This window comes from Schistocerca americana, chromosome 5, assembly GCF_021461395.2.
Source record: "Schistocerca americana isolate TAMUIC-IGC-003095 chromosome 5, iqSchAmer2.1, whole genome shotgun sequence".
NCBI classification, from domain to species: domain Eukaryota; kingdom Metazoa; phylum Arthropoda; class Insecta; order Orthoptera; family Acrididae; genus Schistocerca; species Schistocerca americana.
In genome coordinates this window covers 98,460,021-98,483,013 of record NC_060123.1, presented here as the reverse complement: position 1 = coordinate 98,483,013, position 22,993 = coordinate 98,460,021, and the positions used below count along the sequence as shown (strand labels likewise).

The 22,993-nt window shown below is 43.5% G+C and overlaps 1 protein-coding gene across 2 annotated transcripts in view; it reads right to left on the bottom strand.

The window, feature by feature from the left end:
• LOC124616094 (proline-rich protein PRCC) overlaps nucleotides 1-22,993 on the bottom strand; it is a 106,070-nt gene that overhangs the window by 26,078 nt on the left and 56,999 nt on the right. For both annotated transcript variants that reach the window (XM_047144348.1, XM_047144350.1), the window contains exon 5: nucleotides 699-917. In XM_047144348.1, the coding sequence (XP_047000304.1) occupies nucleotides 699-917 (219 nt within the window). The remainder of the gene's footprint in view (nucleotides 1-698; nucleotides 918-22,993) is intronic.

Sequence of the window (22,993 nt, the reverse complement as noted above, 5' to 3'; positions counted from 1 at the left end):
AGAGTCAATTTGAATTAACATTAAGCAATAGAATGCTTTATTCTAAATTGTAATAAACTTTTTCAATAGATAATTTAAAAAATATGTTTGCAGAATGGTTACTGTGTTTTATTACAGCAGTATATAGTCCGTGTATTTTCAATACTTCTGCACCATTTCAGTGCAGTAATGTGTTCATTGTAAATAAGTATTACAGTAGTTGTATTACATGTTTCTTACCTTATAAATAAATATAAAACTTTTTTATTTTAAATTCAGTGCAATAGTATTTGTAAAATGACTCTTAGTGTTCATTAAAAAATGACGATCATTCCACTTGGGACCTGTGGAATGGTACATTAGCTTATTTGTTTTAGTTTAAATATTTGTCATGTATTGTTGTTTTTCTGACATTTTCCACATCCTGGAGGACCTCCTCACTACGGATCAATTGGAATGAAAGTAAATCTAATCTAATCTAATCTAATATTACTGCAAACATTGTATACTAAAGGTGCCCTGTTATTTTCTTACACACACACACACACACACACACACACACACACACACACAGAGAGAGAGAGAGAGAGAGAGAGAGAGAGAGAGAGAGAGACAGACACACACACAAACATTTTTTTATGGTGGCACAATATACTGATAGTACACTTTTTAAAGCTTATTTTTATTAAAGTTATTCTTTTTGCACTCATTATACTTACCTGGAATGCTAGGTAAGTTATTTGATGTTTCCGTCTCTGCTGTGTTGTTGGACCATCATTTCTCCGATGACTATGACCATGAACCTTTGTTTGTTGCTCTTGTGTTAGCTGTTTTGTTAGCCACTCTTTTGGATCTGGCATGATAGCATCTCCACTCACATCAATCAGCTCCATTGCCTGCCCTTGTCTCTTGGCTCGACGACCGCAGAGCCTCTGAAGCTGTGAATATATTTAATAGAAATTAATTTAGTTACATTTTGGTGTAACTGAAATTAAGCCATTAAAAGTAACAACAATTTTATAACTGATGCATCACTAAAGAGATAGAGAGAGAATACTATGTGTATGGAAACAGATTAAAGGACTGCATGATGAACTACTTGCTTCGGGCAGTGCCTATCAGAGTTGCAACGATTTCACTATATTTTTGCATTAATTGGTGAAACTAATGGAAATAATAATAAAAAATAAAACTTCAAATGAACCCCAAGTAGGTGCCAACATCAGAACATACTAATAGTTACAGAAACTCAATATGTAATTTCAAGAACAATGCTATTGCTTCAAATAAAAAACAATGGACAACTGACACATACACTTATTGAATTCTATGTGACCAACTGCCACACTGGTACTGTTATCACAAAGTGTTCAATGCCTATCATAGATATTTTGCTTGGAAACTGACATTACAACAATAAATGATTTGCTTCCTACATTATCAGGTGTACCGCCTGATGCAATCGTCGAAGGTCCACGATATTTTGACGAGCAACAACCATTCTGCCATCATCAGGTGGTACTAATGGAATGAGAAGTCTGCAGTGTGCTTCCAGTATACATACCTGTGCAGAGTTCTGGCCTTATGTCGTAAAGTGTACATGCCATATACGGGAGACTTCATCAGTCAGCTGAAGGACCTGAGGCTGCAGAAGTCTGACATCATGGTGTACTTTGATGTCCTCTCACTTTTCACCCGGGTTCCTTTAGAAGACTCCATAAAATTAATCAGCGAGATGTTCAGCCCAAAGCTGACCCAGCTTTTCACACATGTCCTAACACGCTGATGGCGTAGCAATGGACAGCCCTATCTTGCCGGTTGTAGCAAATATGTTTATGGAGCATTTCGAAGGGAGAGCACTGGAAACTGCAGGAAAAGAAACCATCTATTTCTTCCGTTACATCAACAATATGTTTGTCACTTGGCCACATGGACGCAAAAAATTACAGGAGTTCTTAGAACATCTGAAATTAAGCCGAAAAGAGAAAAAGAGGGGAAAGTTCCATTCCTCGATGTTCTAGGTCATTGTAGACCTGACGGCTCGCTTACCCACAGTGTTTACTGCAAGCCAACTCACACAGATTTATATCTACATGCCTACCGCTGCCACCATCCCTTGCAAAAGAATAATGTGCTGAACACCCTCGTACACAGGGCATACACCATTTCAGATGAACAAAGTCTGAAGGCAGAGCTACAACATCTAGAGTCTGTCTTCTGCAAAAATGGATACACCAGTCGACAGATTTGGAAGGTCCTAAATGCAAGAACCCCAAGAATCCAAAGAGAGATGAAAACTCAGAATAAGAAGAAAAGAAGAAGACCCTTTCATACTGCTTGCTGTCAATGTATCATCAACACCAGTGTTCCACCCTCCAGCCAATATACGAGTCCTATTACGGGAGATCAAAAATGACCTGCATCTAAAAAAATCCGGAGTCAACCAAGCCCTTTGCAAATGCAGGAAAACCTATGTTGGTCAAAAAATCGGCACCACTGGAGATCGCTGCAAACAATGAGAGTGCCTAGCAAGTCGGCAATAACAGACACTGCATCATTGAGAATGGATATTCAATGAATTATAAGTAGATGAAAGACTTGGCCAACATGAACAAATTTTGGGACTCCATTTTTAAAGAAGCTATTGAAATTCTCGTGACAGATAATTTAATAAACAGGGACTTGGGTTTCCAAATAAATAAGGTATGGGAGCCAGTACTCAGCTCAATCAAAGAAAATCATAACATTCAGATGCAAGACACGGGCACCCACCACCACCACCACCACCACCACCACCACCGCACGTCCCCACCACCACCAAGCATGATGTGGAGCCTATGAGGCCAGAGCTCTGAACCCACAGGAAAATATACCAGGAGCACACCGTACACCCCTCATCCCATCAGTACCACCTGATGATGGCGGAACTATTATTCACCGAAATATTGTGTATCTTCAATGACTGCCTCTGGCAGGACACCCAAAAACCTTTGAAGCATCAAACACTCTGGGAAAGCCTCAGATCGCATAATAAATATGTGGCATTGACAAGCACAAACGACATATCTCCACCAACGCAAGTTCTTCGACTCTGTTAACCTAATGGCCCACGCCATCTTGCTTGCTGGGTTGGCTGTAGGACTTTCCCATGTGTGTGTTTCCTTGGGCTACAACCCACTCAAAATCCCACAGTGGTCATCCCGAGCAAGAATTCGCATGCCATTTCCTGGTAGTGCAAGTATTTTCTCCGTCTGCTGTGCAGCAGGTGGATATCGAAGCTCCTGCACCTACAACAGGACATTTCGCTGCTTCACCACCACCTGGATTCTACAACACATTTCCTGCAGTTTCGTCACTCAACACTTTCGCCACTTGACAGTGCATGTCACTGCACTCTCAGGCTTTGCCTCTCCAGTGAGTGTGCATCGACATGTGCATTTCAAAAATGATGATGAGGAGAGAAAATTTCCTACATTTCATCATGCTGATGTGGATTCTGCATTTCGTGCACAAACTATGTATCAGGCAACCATTACAACAGTGCCGGGCGCAACCTCGCCTTTGTTAGTACAGACCACGAGAACCTGATGATGATGATGACGATGATGTTTGGTTTGTGGGGCGCTCAACTGCACGGTCATCAGTGCCTGCACAAAGTCCCAATTTTTTCACAGTCCAATTTTTTTCACACTCCAATGTCACAAATGATGATGATGACGAGATGGTGAGGACAACACAAACACCCCGTACCCAGGCAAAGAAAATCCTGGGACCCTGTGATCCAGAGGTAGCAACGCTAGCGACTAGCACATGTACAGATCATGCCTGAATGGTTCACCACTTCATTGGTTTACAACATGGACAACGCACAGTGTATATCACAAACATTTCCAGGCAAGTTTACCCCCTCCCCCCCTTTCCCGTGACCGTTCGGCCACTCAGTGCACTTTATGGGCCCCCACCTGATGTGAATAACGTGCCGCTTAGTGATACTAACTGTGTCCCCCCCCCCTGAACATGCCCCTGCTCGTTGTCATCTCAACAGCCCTGTGGCAACATTACACTGTACTGCTCCACGTACACCTGCTCTTTCACCTACCCTCACCACATCAAGTAAACTTGCAGGAGGTTTCGGCTGCAGCCGTTCACTCACTTGCTTTTCACATGGCGCCAACCAGGCCTTCCGCATAAGACTTTCATGCCACGAATGTTGCATTGGAGTTTTACAGCAGCATCATTTCCTATTGCTTTGGTGCCATTCTCATCTGCTACGACAGATTGCTCGATCGCACCCTACACAGTGCCGTCTGCATCGACCACGCTGGCCCAGCATCCACGTCATACGAGTGATACGAGGGACTCAGATAGCTGGGCCTTCGTCGCCACCACCAGGCCGCTTTCCGACCCTGCCACTGCTATCCGAGGACAACCCAGCAACGTGGTTTGTACTGGTAGAGAACTTGTTCGAACCATACCGCGTCACTGACGACAATTGAAAATTCCTGTGCCTCATGACTCAACTGCACGGGCACCCAAACCTGATCTGCGACCTACTTCTGATGCCACCGCTAACTTTGAAGTACGATTTCGCAAAACAGACTATCATCGAGCGCCTCTCACACTCCCCACAAGAGGTTATTCTGTGAATGCTGTACGAGGAACATCTCATCTCAGCTTTGGTGCCGGCTATGCCTACTGGTCAGTGAGCAGCAGATGCCAGACGAAACCCTATGGTCGGTGTTATTAGCTAAACTGCCTACAGATCTCCAAGTTCATCTCCCCCCTCACGCCTTGGAAACCATCAATTTGCATCTGCAGATGGCTGACCAGGTCTATTCGCTCACACACACCAGTGCCACCAGCAGGAGCTCACGCAACAGGTTGGCACTCCTGAAACGGAAGCTCACCCAGCCGCAGGCAGGGGCAGGATGCGCTCCATTCACCCCCCCTCCCCCTCCCCGACTGCTTTGCCACCTGGTACCCATGGCACCCAGCACACACACTCTCTGCCCCCCCCCCCCCCCCCCCCCAAGCCACTGCATATCGCACCTGCACCAAACACTCCAGTGTACAAACCCGAACACATAGAGGATAATCGGCTGCCTCCTCTCCCAATGTACCCTTACTGCTGTTACCACACTGTATTCAGCGACGATGCAAAAAAGGGCCGCCCCTGTGCAAGCATCCGAAAAGCCAATCGAACAATAAGTGCCAACCCATGTTACATTCCATCCGCACCTCCATCCCGTCAAACGGCCGCCTTTACGTCAAAGGCTATTCTTCGAGTCGCTACTTCCTCGTGGACACTGGCGCAGACGTCTCAGACATACCTAAATCAATGGTCACACGCCCCCTCACATGCACAAGCTCTCTCCTGAGAGCTGTGAACTCATCTACACTCCAGACCTGTGGCTCCGTTGAGCTTCAAATCCACCTCTCTAATCGCCTCTCCCTCACCTGGATCTTCCACGTGGCGGACATCATTATTCGAGGTTCTCTGTTTCTTCACACATCTAACTCTCACATACCATGTGACCATGCTCTGCCACCTGCTCTGCCTGTATATGCCATTAACTGTTCAGCGCAACAGTGCTCAGCTCTTGTGAGCAGGACTTGTGCAACCGTGAACTGTGTCCTGGCGGGAAGTGCCAAGAAATGTGCCCTACGCTGTGAGAACGCTGTTTTGAAATATCGCATTCCACGTGCCAAGGACAAGCTTGCCGCAATCTCTGCCAACATCAATTTACACCTCTCGGCATCGCCGACATTTGAGCCTTCATCCGCCGCACCCGACAGCTACGCCGACAACAGCACACAGGTTAGTAACACCACACCTATCTCATATGACTCCAGTCTCAACCACACAGTGTTACCCCCACCTCCCCCGCCCCCATCAAGTGTGTTCATCTCAATGTGTCTCTCACCTGTTTCGCAACCTGACACTCGTGTGTCTCATGACAATCCTGCCACCCATGCTCCGACCAGACCCCTCCACCACCACGCACGCGCCCACCCAGTGTGTTGATAAACATTCCCCTTCTCACGCCTCCTTGCACGGCTCACTCCATCGCTCCAGGCGCACCAGCAGTGCTGCCACCACCGAGCGCACCTCTCTCGCACACTGTGGACAATAGACAGCCCTATGCATACTGCTCATGCGTGCCTCACGCTTGGCTTCCAAGCCACACACCCCTAATAAATCGGCACCACACCCCGCCCATGCACAGTCATTGCAACATCACGTCCAAGGGCCCACCCATTCGTCACAAGGCTCACTGCCTTAAGTTACACTCGGGTCACCAGCAAATACAGGAACTTCTCTAGGTGGGAATTTTACAACCCTCCGATAGTAACTGGTCATCACCCGTACACCTCAGCCCCAAACAGGATGGCTCCTTTCATATGTGTGATGATTACAGATGCCTACATGCTACATTACTGGCCATTAAAATTGCTACACCATGAAGATGACGTGCTACAGACGTGAAATTTAACCGACAGGAAAGAAAATGCTGTGATATGCAAATGATTAGCTTTTCACAGCATTCACACAAAGTTGGTACCGGTGGCGACACCTACAACGTGCTGACATGAGGAATGTTTTCAACTGATTTCTCATACACAAACAGCTGTTGACCAGCGTTGCCTGGTAAAACGTTGTTGTGATGCCTCGTGTAAGGAGGAGAAATGTGTACCATCATGTTTCCGACTTTGATAAAGGTCAGACTGTAGGCTATCTCGATTGCTGTTTATCATATCACGACATAGCTGCTCACATTGGTCGAGATCCTATGACTGTTAGCAGAATATGGAATCAGTGGGTAATACGGAATGCTGTGTGGATCCCAACGGCCTCGTATCACTAGCAGTCGAGATGACAGGCATCTTATCTGCATGGCTGTAACGGATGGTGTAGCTGCGTCTCGATCCCTGAGTCAACAGATGTGGACGTTTGCAAGACAACAACCATCTGCACGAACAGTTCGATGACGTTTGCAGCAGCATGGACTATCAGCTCGGAGACCATGGCTGCGGTTATCCTTGACGCTGCATCACAGACAGGAGCGCCTGCGATGGTGTACTCAACGACAAACCTGGGTGCACGAATCGCAAAACGTCATTTTTTCAGATGAATACAGGTTCTATTTACAGCATCATGATGGTCGCATTCATGTTTGGCGACATCGTGGTGAGTGCACATTGGAAGCGTGTATTCGTCACCGCCACACTGGCGTATCACCCGGCGTAATGGTATGGGGTGCCATTGATTACACATCTCGGTCATCTCTTGTTCGCATTGATGGCACTTTGAACAGTGGAAATTACATTTCAGATGTGTTACGACCTGTGGCTCTACCCTGCGAAACCCTACATTTCAGCAGGATAATGCATGACCTCATGTTGCAGGTCCTGTACGGGCCTTTCTGGATACAGAAAATGTTCGACTGCTGCCCTGGCCAGCACATTCTCCAGATCTTTCACCAACTGGAAACTTCCGGTCAATGGTGGCCGAGCAACTGGCTCGTCACAATACGCCAGCCACTACTCTTGATGAACTGTGGTATCGTGTTGAAGCTGCATGGGCAGCAGTACCTGTACACGCCATCCAAGCTCTGTTTGACTCAATGCCTAGGCGTATCAAAGCCATTATTATGGCCAGAGGTGGTTGTTCTGGGTACTGATTTCTCAGGATCTATGCACTCACATTGTGTGAAAATGTAATCACATGTCAGTTCTAGTATAATATATTTATCCAATGAATACCCGTTTATCATCTGCATTTCTTCTTGGTTTAGCAATTTTAATGGCCAGTAGTGTAGAACTGTGATGGACAATTATCCTATACCGAACATTCCCGATGTCACTCACCTTCTCACAGGTGCTACAACTTCAGCATACTGGACTGCAAATGCGCTTATCACCAAATTCCAGTCGCACCCGAAGATGTTCCGAAAATGGCGATTATCGCCCCCATCGGTTTGTACGAGTACCATTTCATGCCATTCGGGTTAAAAAAACGCCGCCAAGACATAACAATGCTTTATTGACTCTGTCTTGCTCCAGTTCAACTTCTACTTCATATACCTTGATGATATCCTGATTTTCAGCAAATCATGCAAGATTCTGAACACCACATCACGATAGTAAAGGACATTCTCTCATCAAATGGAGTCGAGATCAACACTGACGAACTGCAACTGCACTAACAATCTGTCCAGTTCTTGGAGTACGCAGTGTCAGGCGCCAGTATACACTTCCCTGAATCGAAGGTGCAACCAATCTTATCCTTGCCACCCCCTACCACATATAAAGATCTCTGTCGGTTCCTGGCAACAACGAACTACCACAGTCGACATTTGCCTGCAGCAGCTGACACCCAAGCCACCCTCACTAATGCCCTCACCGACAAGCAAACTTCAGGAAAGCCCCGTTCCGTGGATGGAACCAAGGCGCGCAGCCTTCCAGGCCCTCAAAGACTCTCTCACACGAGCCGTCATCCTTGTTCATCCAATCTCGGATGCTGAACTCTTCGTCACCACAGATGCCAGTGACTCTGGTCACATGGTCCTACAATAACGCTACAACGACGTGGTCACACCACTTCATTTCTTTTCGAAGAAACTCTCCCGCGCCCAACAAAAATACTCAGCCTTCGACCGCAAACTTTTAGTAGTTTATGAGGTATGAAACACTTCCGTCCTGATGTCGTGGGCCAACTTTTCCACATCCTGACTGACCATAAACCAGTAGCAGATTCCAACTGCAATCCCCCTCTTGACCACCTCCCCCCCCCAATCGCTTTCAGTATTTCAATTTCCTCTCTCAGTTCTCTACTGACATCCGCCATATCAAAGGTGCCTACAACATCTTTGCAGATTTCCATTCCCGCATTAGCACCATCTCAATGGTCGTCGACCTTTCCGATCTTGCATCCCTACAGTATCAGGATGAGGATACACAGCAACTTCTCAATACCACCTCCACTTTGCTGTCTTTCACCAAAGCAAAATTCGCCAGCTTCGGCATTAGCACAATCTCAATGGTCGTCGACCTTTCCGATCTTACATCCCTACAGTATCAGGATGAGAATACACAGCAACTTGTCAATACCACCTCCACTTTGCTGTCTTTCACCAAAGCAAAATTCGCCAGCTTCGAAGAGGAAGTCTGGTGCGACTCCTCCACCGGCACCCTCCAACCCCTCAATCCCACTCCCCCCCCCCCCCCCCCCCTCCGCCATTCAGTGTTTGGCGCAGTACATTCTCCAGCACACCCTGGAATTAAGTCACTGACATGCCTCATGTCCGAATGAGTCGTGTGGCAAGACATAAAGTGCAAATGTCAGACCTGGATCCAGAACTGAATCACCTGTCAGCGCATCAAAGTCACCAGGCACACTGTTCCACCTCTCCACAAATTCGACATTCCATCTGGCCGCTTTCGTTACGTACACTTAGACCTCATCGGCCCCCTTCCCCCCTCAGAGAGCTGCTGCTATGTTCTTTCTTGCATTGATCATTTATCTTGGTGTGTAGAGGCTGTACCTCTCACCAACATAACCGCCAAAACCCTGACTAGGGCTTTTGTTTCTTCCTGGATTTCCCACTTCGGCTGCCCCACTACTGTCACCACCAACCAAGGGCGGCAATTTGAATCACCACTCTTGTCCCAGCACCGCCATCTGTGTGATGTCAACAAATGTTGCATGACTGCCTAGCACCCCCAAGCAAATAGATTGGTAGAACGGTGGCATCACACTTTCAAGACAGCACTGTGGTGTCACGATGGTCTTTGGACCGAGGCCCTCCCATGGGTACTCCTGAGCCTATGGTCATCATACAAACCAGATATCGAGGACTCCACAAATGAGTTCATCTATGGTGAAAGCCCAGTGCTCCCTGGGAAGCTGTTACAACCTACCTCCCCCTACAATCCCAACCCCCATCCTGATTTGTCAGCCGGATCCAAACACATTTTGCAAACATTTCCCTGTACCCCCACCCCCTCCCCTTGTCTCACCATATTCTCCCCCGCTCCTATATGCCCTCCGATCTCCTTTCATGCAAGTTCGTTTTTCTCTGTGACGACACTGTCAGGGCCCCACTTGCCCCACCATATTCAGGCCATATTCAGGTCATAAACCGCAACGCTAACACGATGGAGGTGGAGGTTAAAGGTTCGCCGTTCACTGTTTCTCTACACCGTGTGAAACCAGTACCTCGACCCAGCATCTTTCACGCCCGATGACGTTATGCAGCCTCCCAGCACTGAGGACTCGCACTCAAGCTATGACCCCTCAGAGCTGCCACCGCAGCCCTCACCCAAACATGCGTCTGCGTCACTATCAGCATTGTTCCTTGGGTTCTCGACTTCTCTCTCTACCTCCTCTCCCCCTTCCCCTGCCAGCAGTTCTGCGAACCGACATCCCGCCTGAACGTGAGGAGGATGTCAGCATCCTCATCCATGACAGCCACATCTTCATCCTGCTGCAAGACAACTCACCCCACACGACCGGGGACCTGGTTTGTCAGTCGATTGCTTACTTCCACCCGCTCCCGCGCAGGGTTGACCACACACTCCTCCGAGCTAGGGTAGCCTCCCTAGGAAGGGTTACTGTTCGAATGCTGCCAGCCGATCACGCAGGTGGATACAGTCCCTCCGCACACTGTTCCATCATCACGCATGGGCCGACGCGCCATCTGCCCATACCACCAACAGGAGTTCCACATTGACCTCCCAGCATGGCCCCTGTCACGACTATCAATGCCGTCTCCCTCACGGCCAGACACCCCCCTCCCCCTTCCACTGCACTCAAACCATGCTCCACACTGCAGGGGAGGGGGGAAGGTGGGGTGGAGTCGCTAAGTATTAATGATATATCTCTGCCATAGCAAGTTCCTTGACACTGTTAACCTAACAGCCCATGCCATCTTGATTGTTGAGTTGGCTGTACAGCTTTTTGTAATCTGGACATCTGTAATGAAATATACTGAGTGTTACAGAAATGTGTGTCTTCCCTTGAGCTACAACCCAACTGAAAGCCCACAAATAATTTTATGCTAGTCAAACTGAGAGCAGATTTGAGGTTCAAATAGAAATGCAACAAACATCTGAGCTGTGGCCTGCTGCCATCAGTCAGTCTGTAGCCTCAGAGCAAATTCTTGAGCACAAAGTTCTGGGTTGGACAGGCAGCCATGAACTCTTACATGGAAACGTTTTTGCAAGGTACACCAGAAAGTAAATAAATTATAATATGGCTTCCATCAGGCAGATATATTTAGTATATAGCTAAATTATAGTTTAAAAAAATTATGAAGGAATGGCGACAAACAAGCAACTCTGCAGTTACTCTACACATTTGCCACAAGAAGACAAGCAGGTACAGTGGAGGAATAGCACATGTAGGAGGCAACACTTCCTTTAGATACTGCAGCTGCTGAAGACAACCAAGTTCATTTTTGCCTTAAGTGAAAAGCTCTAACCTGTCACTGTGGCAGCCAGCAAACGAAATGATTTTCTGTCAAAGACTGTATGTTGCCACCCCCACCCTGCACCTTTCCCATTCCATCCTTATACTTTACATCCCTTCCACCTCTCTGTCATTCACCACTAATTGCCCAGTCAGGAAACAGTGTCAGGTGACCGTGTTGTGTGTGTGTGTGTGTGTGTGTGTGTGCGTGTGTGTGTGTGTGTGTGTGTGTGAATGTGCCGCGCATGTGCATGTATTAGCTTTGAAAAATAACTTTCTCTCAACCTTAAGCAATTTTCTGAACTTTTTGTGTGTCTGTGTCCACTGCTTATTATTTCCTCTATCTAGTAGCATTCTATCCTCTTACATATTCCACCCTGGACCTCCCATTTTTCTGAAAGGTAAATACATAACATTTACAGTATGCGAGCTGCATATTCAAAACAAAAATTATGCCATGGAACAAAAGTCGGCAAAAAACATTGTAACAACACGTTTGTGATATTCTGCAGACCTTCTGTTGTCAATTTATCACAGACTACCTTAACTGTCTTTCAGAATCAGAGCATTCATACAGACATACTTTGCAGCACCCAACAGATAATGAAACAGCTACAGTATTTTCCCTCGGCTATGATGGCCAATCAGTCACATGTCGTATTAACACTTTTCCAGTTGAACCACATGCAGATACACGGAGTGATATACATTGTAGGTGCAGCAATGTGAATGAAAATTGCCTCAGGGTGTCATCCAAAATCTATACAATACACACAGCGGTTTGTCTCACTGCACTGTTTTTGTTATAGACAGTGTGATGTTGCACTATTTGGGTGAATTAAATTCCAAAATTAAATCATAAACATTAGAAGGTGAATTTTTCCATATCATTGTCATCTATAAATGAGCTAGCATGGGATATCAAGTGAAATTTGTGACTGGATTGAGGAGTTTTTGGTAGGAAGGACACAGCATGTTATCTCGGACGGAGAGTCATCGTCAGATGCAGAAGTAACTTTGGGTGAGCCCCAGGGAAGTGTGTTGAGCCTCTTACTGTTCATACTGTATATTAATGACTTTGCCAACAATGTTAATAGTAAAATCAGGCTTTTTGCAGATGTTGCAGTTATGTATAATGTAGTACTGTCTGAGAGAAGCTGCAATAATATTCAGTCAGATCTTGATAAGATTTCAACATGATGCAGAGACTGGCAACTTGCTCTAAATATTCAGAAATATAAACTTGTGCACTTCACAAAATGAAAAAACGTGGTATCCTATGATAGAATATCAGTGATTCACTGTTGGAATTGGCCAACTCTCACAAATACTTGGGTGTAACACTTTGTAGAGATATGTAAGGGAATGATCACATAGGTTCAGTCGTGGGTAAAATGGGTGGTATACTTTTGTTTATTGGTAGAATACTGGGGAAGTGCAAGCTGTCTACAAAGGAAATTGCATGCAAATCACTCGTGTGACTGGTTCTAGAATACTGCTTAAGTGTGTGGGACCTATACCAGCCCATACCAGATAGGACTGACAGAGGATATCGAACGTATGCAGAAAAGGGCAGACGAATGGTCACAGGTTGGTTTAATCTGTGGGAGAATTTCACAGGGATACTGAAGGAACTGAACTAGCAGACTCTGAAAGAAAGATGTAAACTATCCCGAGAAAGTTTCAAGAGCTGGCTTTATATGATTACTATCGGGATTATACTGCAATCCCCCATGTATCGCTCACACAGGGACCATGAGGATAAGGTTAGAATAATTACTGCATGCACAGAGGCATTCAAACAATTATTCTTCCCACACTCCACTCATGAATGGAACAGGAAGAAACCCTAATAACAGGTACAATGCGACATACCCTGTGCCATGCATCTCACAGCGGTTTGTAGAGTATAGATGTATATGTAGATACACAACAATATTATGCAAAGGAGAGATTGCTACCAACCATATAAAGGAAGTGTTGAGCTGCAGACAGGCACAATGAAAAGACTGCTGTACATGTAATCTTTCGGCCAAAAGGCCTTGTTCTGAATTAGAAAACACAGAAATTCACACACACACACACACACACACACACACACACAACTCTTGTCTCTGGCCACTGAGGCCTGAGTGCCGACTGGAACAGTGCTTCGTGGGAGAAACAGTCTGGTATGGGTGGTGGGGATAAGGAAGAGGCTGGGATGGGGAGGAGGAGGGATATCACACTAAGGGTGGGTGGGTGGGGGTGGTGGGTGTGTGTGTGGGGGGGGGGGGGGGGGGGGGGTTTAGGTGAAGTGCTGCTTGTGGGAGTGTGCAGGGATGCTGTGCGAATAGCTTACCTAGCACTTCCCACATACCTGCCATCTGTCCAGAGAGGAGCATTCCCTTCACGACTAAATACCAGCCAAGACAGGAGCAATTGAATCACATTCTCCGACATGGTTTTGATTCATGAAATTACAATGAAATCCAGACCTTTAGCTGCTTACAAGCGCTGATAAATATCAACAGGGACAGTTGAAAATTTGTGCCCCGACCGGGATTCGAACCCGAATGGCAGACAATCTATCCGTCTGAGCCACCAAGGACACAGAGCATAGTGCGACTGCAGGGACTTATCTCTGGCATGCTCCCCGTGAGACCCACATTCTGAACTTACTGTCCACACACTACATCTGTAGTGCCCCTGCCCCTTCATATGGTTTTGATTCCTCTCGTTGTGTTCCGAAATGAGGAATATTGTACTCACTAGTCTTCCCACCCCTCCCACAGTAGTATTCCACCGGTCGGCTACTCCAGTCCAGTCTGAGGCATGTCCTATCTCATCCAAGCAGTTGTGTTGTAACAAACCCAGTGGATCCCTTCCAGATGTTATGTTTTTCTTCTCCCCAAAATTATCATTAAGTTTTTCTCAAATTTCGTACATCATACATGGATGATGGCACAAAAATTGGCAAATAGTAAAACAGTCATAGGGAACAGTTTATACTTATGATTGGGGAAGTATCTCTACAGCTAATGACAAAAATATGTCAGAAACATTTGCACTCATGTAGTTTTAGAGTAATCAGCTCCTTTAACAAAAAACATTCTTACTGAAATAGAATCTTATATTTAAGCAAACTAGCCAGCATAATTCAATGAAATTATTCTTGTATCTGAAAGTCATTTTTAAAACAAATCTCCTACCATTTATTTGCTCAAAACATAAATATTTAACTTAATTTATGATAATTCAGCAAAACCAACAGCTAAAGTCAGTTTTAATTTTTGTAAATCTGTATGTGAAACCTGCTGGACGCCATTTCAGTCAGCAGTGAGTTTGAACAGAGCAACATCCATAGGGGACAATGTACCACAGGCGACGTAGTACTAAATACAAGTCGGAAAATGTGCAATTTATTTAAATTTCCTGTCTGGGAGTTTATTCAGGTTAATATGGACTGTAAATGTGTTGTTAGTATTATGAACCATATCAAATTTCAGTAATGCTCACTGTGACTATATGGTCAAACTGTGAACTGTGTTGTTTCCAATTTAGTTATTTACTGTGCACATTGTTTTCATATTGAAATGACTATTAGATTTCAGGGACAGTGATTTGAGAACTTTGTATGGGAACTGTATTAATGATTCACTTACCATATATTAATAATTGTGTTTACGTACATGTGTGTTAAGTTACTGCCTTCAAACAATATTGCAGGATATCAGTACAGTATATGGCTAGCTGTTTATCTGTGCATAAATAGATGACATTAAAACTGGCCATAAACAGTAGTCCATTCAGCATCCAAGAGCAATTAATTGTGTGTGAACTAAGACTATGATGTAGGATGCATAATTGACAATAGCCTACTTTCAACAACCACTTTTCAGCCAGATTCAACAGAGGTGCAGCTATGCACACAAATGAACCCCCACCCCCTTCCCCCCAAACTGTGGCCAACAGACAGCTGGACCATCTGGTTGCTGAATATGCTGCCCACACAACATGCTTCATTTCGATGATTGCTTCACAGCTTGTGCCATCTGGAGCATTTCTACCAACAGTAGCTTTTATGAATTGTGCAGATGGGAACTCTCCCTGCAATACATCCTACATTCTCTTTACCCCCACTGGCCTCAACATATGCTAGTTCTTGTCTTTCAGCCACCCATCCCCTTCCCTGCTCCAGCAACACACAACCTTACATTCCACCAACACACCCAATAATTGTTTTCCCTTCCACTATTTCTCTCCCATAAGGTTGGAGTAGCATCTGTGACTAGTAACTAAAACGTACTGGGTCCTGGGTTTGAATCTTGCCACTGCTTAAATTCTGAATAAAAATCATCATCAATGATGGTCAAAAACTTCCGGCATTAGCAGTTGCCCTCATTCTGCCAACAGCTTTGTCAAAGAGGGTGGAGGAGTGGACAGAGTTTCGGGACCCTGTCTTGCCATCGGGGTGGGAAACTCCCCCTAAAAGACGGAAGAATCAGTGATGTTCAAATACATGAGGATGCAGCGGAAAATGGAAACCACTGCATTAAAGACGCATAATGTGTATCCACAGAATATGTGGCCTGTAATTGAAAAGTGTCACGATGATCTCTCCACTGCCAAGTATGATGTAACGCATCTTATACAGGTATGTGTGATATGTCACAGTTGTGTTGGATCTGTCACTCTCTCAATGAATATTACCTTTAGTAAATCTTACAAATACACAGTTGCCTTTTTCGAGTATTCTCGTGGCCTGGCTAATCCGTTCCACAGTTGTGACCAAACCTCTTACGGCAGGATACCGTATTTACTCGAATCTAAGCCGCACTATTTTTCTGGTTTTTGTAATCCAAAAAACCGCCTGCGGCTTAGAATCGAGTACGAAGTAAGCGGAAGCTCTGAAAAATGTTGGTAGGTGCCGCCACAACTAACTTCTGCCGTTGAATGTATGTAGCGCTACACAGACATGCTTTGCAGGCACAAAGATAAATACCGGCGCCAAAACCTCTGCGTCAGTAAATAAATTTAAAAAATGATGGAAGACGAGCTTTTTTCTCCGCCCCGAGTTTCGATCACTGCATTTTCATACATTATCCAATGAAGTAAATACAAAGTCAATATTGTTCATCTTCGTATATAGCAGCATTTCAATGTACTACGAAAATCCGACTGGAAAGACTGTTGGGATGTTGTCAATATGGCCAACTCTACGTTCTGAATTTTTTCCTACCTGTGAGAAAAGATGGTTGCTAATAGGAACTTTTATGAATTGTGAATCACATGCAGTATTCTCATAAGAATAATACAAATATAAACATTTTGCCATGTATTCTTTTGTGTTTGCTGCTACCTCATTTAAATCCCGTCTGCCTAATAAATTACGAAACTAGAGTGAGACAACAGCAAACACGGAAGAATATACATATCATGTCATGTTTATATTCTAGTATTCTTATACCTAATGGTGATAGAGTCAGAAATGAAGCACGGCAATTGACTAGATCTTTAAATCTAAGATGACTAATTTCTGTGCAGAATTTAATGTACTAAAGAAGCGTCTGCAAAGATTTTCAAACGGAGAAAAATTTTCGCTAGACTCTCGTTCAGAACTATCATACACAGTCTGTTATTTGGTTCTTGTTGATCATTATCAAAGAAAGCAGCAGTGTAAGTAACAACAGATAGCAGTCTCTTGCCATTGTTTCGCTAATGAGACGATTCCTCTCTCTCTTTTTTTGTTTTTAATGTAAGCGGCAGTAGCGCGCACAAAAGCAAGCCATGCCGGGAGTGGCGACAGGTCGTAAACACTCATTATCAGAATGCGACAAACAATGCATGACACAGTACAGTAATGCATTTTCAGCTTAGAGTGATGTAAACACCTATAACAAAGAGAACGGCACTTAACAGATCAAAGAAAAATAAGCAATCAATTCAAATCAGACGAAGCATGTGAAAAAGGAAGGGCACCCGTATAAATCGGACGGAGTGCCTGATGCATAGCAATGGCTACCTGGTAAAGCTTAACTGCTAAGCTTACGACTCGAACCAAACTACTGTAGCTGTATCGTCATTCATTCGACCTAAATTGTGTCTCATATTACAATGGACCAACTTTGTTTCAATTTGGAGGTGCAGCCTAAAACTTTTCTCTCTCCTTGAATTTCAAGTCTCAAATTTCAGGTGCGGCTTAGATTCGGGAATTTTTTTTTTTCCTTTATTTCGAGTCTCATTTTTCAGGTGCGGCTTAGATTCGAGTAAATACGGTAGTGCTGTAAGAAGACATTAACTATTCCAAGCTACTAAATGAATTTTATTCTAATATAAAAATTCTTTTGTATTTTAATTCTTCAACCCAGTAATAGACAGATCCCAAACCAAGTAGCTCACAAAGAGCTTTATAAATCAACATCAACATAACATATACATTGTCCAACTCTCAAGTTGTACATCAAAGTTAGAAGCCTGTGATTTTGCCCGTCATTTGTTTGGGGCCCTGCTGACTCCCTAGGAGTTCAGAACACCACCAACTCTTTGCCTCAAGGCATAAATGGGCCTGTACAGTAACTGACTTCTTCTACCTCACATCAAGGCTTGCCACTGCCATTTGCTGTAACTGCTTAAGCACCATCTGCACAAACCACAGATCAGAGTACGCACAGTGAATGCTTCCCACTTACGTACTAATTAATAATTTATCAAACAACACAACCATCTTTAGCTGTTCCGAAGGCTAATAGTGGAGCACAGTATTTCTAAGAATGCCATTTCACACTACACACGGGGGAAATGAACGTGAAAAACAGATTGAATAATCAATGAAAGGATAACATTCTACGAGTAGGGACTGGGAAGTTGCATGAATTGATAGGCTGCTCCATGCCCCATAAGGGCTTATCTTTGGACGTGGACCACACGGCTCGAGAAGCGACAAGGCGGGGACTCAGTATTGGACGGCTGACACTAGCAGTGGTGAGGACAGAGGTCACGGTGAAGTGCACAGGAAGTTTCAGTTTCAGTTCAGCTTGTGTGCTGGCATGGGGCCTCATGTTATGGATCCTACAGTTTGTTGCCGATTTGTCTCCTGAACATGCCGTGTGTGTTTCCAAAAAGGACATGGGAAATGCAAATTAGCATCTCGACATGGGCACACACTGAGGGCAGCAAGTGGGTGGAAACCATCTGCTGCACCACCTGAGATTTGACAACACTGGGAGTTATTCTTCAGCTGACACCTCACAAGATTTTCCCAGTGAGCAGGTTTGGAAACTCTCAAGTTTCTCTCGGTTAACATTAACCAGGGAAGGGTCATTCCTGAGAGTTTACCACGTCTTAGTGTTTGATGTTCTCAGTGGCCCCTCTGTTGCGGTAAGAGCCTCTGTTTTGGTCATTATTCTCTTGATTAACTTAGAGAGGAGCATTGCCTCCAGTTCGTGCTTCAGCTCAGCTTTCCGATTTAGAATTTCATGGCTGCCACCCACATACCGTCTCCAAATTTGAATGTAACAGGCCGTGTTACTGTGCACACCCCTTCTAACCCTCTTCCAGTGGTCACAGGTGTCGTATTTGCTTTAAAGTTTATTAACTTATTGTGGTGACGTTTGTTAAATTTTATTCTCTTTCTGTTTACTTACGTTTTATGTATTATTATCGAAGTGTTGAGCTGATTCCCAGCTGCAACTGACGTATCTTCAAAATTAAGTCTCATTGAATTCGATATTAACTTTTGTGAACAATTAATTACTACCCCTTGTGAACAGCTTTCTGGCCCAGCCTGGAGGAAGTTCTCTAACCAATCTTTTGGTCGTATTTATGAATGTGAGCTGTGTTCTATCTTGCATGATGACACATGGATTAATTTTTTCTGCTCAAGGGCATAATATTTTAATTTGATTCACAGTTGGCATTTAAAATTATTCCGGACTACAGAAACCAAGTGGGCAGTGTCCTTTCCAAACTGCTAAATTTGTCAACTTGATCTGAGAAGTTTTCTTATTAGAAATTACTCTGAGTGCATTCCTGTTAATTTATTTATTGTTATTATTATTCTGCAATTGTTATTTTGCAATTATCATGCCAGTCTCCCGATATAATTGCCCTGGGCATTATGGTGCTGCCCGACGCAGCCTCTTCTATGTTCCCCCTCATTTCAACTTGCCTAATTGTTAATTATATTATGGACCTGCATATAGTCTCGTGTGTCTCCTACATGTATTCTAGAAGGCAGCCAGAATTCTGAACTGTTCAATTTCTTAACTGTCCCAAGTTCTGGCCAGTGGTGGTGGGTACCGAGGATCAGTTGTCTTTATATTGTTATCTGAACAGGACGTGATAAAATTCTATTGTTCAGAGTTTGGTTAAATTGTGATCTGGAGTCCACACCTACTCTGATTTTTAACCCTGGCATTGATATTATTAATTGCCAGGTACTGATGATAGTAAACATTTTCAGGACTCCCTAGTGAGCTTGTTGGATTTCAGGTTTTGATATTATTAAATGTTGTTAATCTCGTCAAACTAATTTCGTGTTTTAATAAGCAATGAACTATCTCCTTTTTAAATGAACTGGCTTAAACAGTTTGGTTAAATTACTTTCACGTTTCAATATTGGTAAATTTTTAACTGTTCTATTCAACTTTCATACCTTGACTATTGACCTTGGTATCTGCGTTTCACCACATGTCTATGGATGTTAATAAAAGATGTTTTGGAAAGTTGCAATGTTGCAGGTAATGTTCAGTCCCACCTTTGCACAATCCTTCCACTTGCACATAGCCACACATGGAACCTAGTGTAATAGGAACATGCTGAGTTGCAGATAGGGACAACAAAAAGCCATGGTAGTAATATTAAGGATGCAACGGGAATTCCACTGTTACATGCAGAGGAAAGAGTGGATAGGTGGAAAGAGTACAATGAGAAGCCAAAAGATTGCCTGGTATGAATAATTTATAGAGACCGAAAACAGAGTATTGCACATGCCTAAGTTCAGAAGCGCCAGTGTTCACAACTTTAGTGGTCTGTGGAGCTTCAGCTTTCTGCTTACATCGTCAAATAGAAGCAATATAATTTTTAGAGTACAGTATATGTTCAGATTCATTGCAATTTAACTCATTTGTATTATTTATTTTGAAAATTATTATTCGAGCATGTAGGAATGGTTGAAATATAAAATCTCCATGTCAATAGAATTACTACAATGATGAGCATTTCACATGTTTCAATGGCCGAGTGGATAGATTGATGGTTCACAAATGTGAAGGACAAACGTTCAAATCTAACTGGAGTCGATTGTCTTTTTTTTTAAACTTTTTTTTATTTTATTTATTTAGACCTGTGTAGGTAATATTTTAAACCTTAATTCACTATAAATTGTGCAGTTGTAGGCTTTCCTAGGTTCCACTTTCTTTCAAAAGATTTTATAACAGTCTAATCTTTACACAGACAGAAAAGTGGTCACAGTAAAAATACTGAAAATGGATGTATTTATTTGTAATTATTTCAACTGCCACCTGGTATCTCTCCAGTTATCAGCTAAAAGAAACGTATCAGCTGACTGGCATATTTTTCTAAGTCCTTACGTATGATTACACGAGCGAGTGGGTGTGCCTTCCAATATCTGTTGTTTCTAGTTTAATATTCATTCTTCAACCACGGTACATCTATTCGACCATTACGCTAAAAAGAATAGATTGGTAGTTCCTTGGCAGCATGTCAGCTTACTGCACTGGTAGCTGTAGTATGTGTTAGATCAAATCTCATTGCAGCCTTCATTTTTTGTGGTGGCACAAATGTTTTTAGCTTTATTTACTTTTTTTATTAATTTTTTCTGGTCTGAACATAATATTCCTTGGAAGGTAATATTGATCTGACCGCCCATAACAATAAAAATAATTATCCTTGGAGGGTGATATTTATCTGAATTCCCAAGAAAATATAAATAATCTTCCTTACAGGGTGTTATTCATTTGATCTCCCATAAAAATATAAATAATATAGCAGCAGGTAGATTTGTATTTTGAAATTAATATTGTTGACCTAATAAATATTTAAGCCTTCTAGAGAAAAATGAAATAAAATAAAATTAAGAGTAGGCTACATATAGCTTCAGTATTTTGTCCACATGCCATTGGCATCAAGAACAGCTTGGATCCTTCGAGGCATAGAATTTACAAGTCTATGGAAAAAGTCCTCATCCATGGCAATTCTCTCCCATGAAGAGTGAACCAAATCCCACACGGCATTCTAGTTCCAGAAGGAGGGTCTGGCCAAATATCCCTAAGAATCTTTTTAAATTGAGCCAATATGTGCTCCATGGGATTGAGATCAAGTGACTTTTGGAGGCCACAGAAGGCACTGAATAATATTCTCCCTACACTAAAACCAGCTCTGAATCTTATTGCTAGTGTGTCATGGATGATTATCATGTTGGTAAGTGAGATGTCCTTCATGGTATCAAAGTTGAGCTCCAGGGATGATTAGACTTTCAACAAAATGTTAGTAACATGCTGACTTGAACTTGTCTTGAATACCTTCTAAAGTCCCTGCACCCGTGTATGACATCCAGCCCCAACATTTCACACTTATGCGTCCGTTCTAGCTCCTGGGCCCAAGAAGCTCGCAACATATCGTTGCTCATCTGTGCTGTAAACAAGAGCATGACCTCTGCTCGTGAACACAATAATGCAATCCTTGGAAAAAATGACTTTCCTCTAGTCAGCATGCTCCCAGGAACTTACCACTGCTAGTGTATCCACGGTTTATTTGTCAGGCAATGGTTCTTTGATGAGCGTATGATGGGAACTGATTCCTTGGTCCTTTAATCTTCTGAGAGCAGTTCTCGACGAGTCCAGAAAATGTGAAGCTCTCCTTAGTTCCCAGATGAGTGACAATGGAGCCCTGACCAATTCTTCATCTTTTCTCTGTTTAGAGACTCATGGTCTTCCAGGTACTGGACATATTGCTTCCTCACCATTATCTCTAAATTATCTAATTCATCTCCTTGCTGTGGAAGCATCAACACCATAATGATGTTGTCCCTCAGATGCACTAACACCGTTTTCAAAAAGGGCAATTATTTGCTCACGAATATTCACATCAGCCATTTTGAAGCATATGTACGCCAGTCAGCTGATATCTTAGCTGAAAACTATATACAAACCAGGTGGCAAACGAAGGAATTACAAATAAATACATCCATTTTCAATAGTTTTATTATGACCAGTTGTCTGTTTAAAGATTAGACTATTATAAAATGGAATGTTTCGAAAGGATGTGGAGCCTAGAAAAGCCTACAACTGCACAATTTGTAGTGAATTAAGGATTAAAATATTACCAGCAAAGGTCTAAAAAAATGACCACCGGCATGGAGTTCTTATATTTCAACTGCTTCTATGTGCTCAAATAATGGTTCTGAAGAAAAATGATACAATGAGTTAAATTGCAATGAATCTCGACACTGCTTCTATCTAACGATGTAAACACCAAGCTAAAGCTTCACAGACCGCTAGAATTGTGAACGCTGGCACTTCTGAACTTGGGCATGTGCAATGC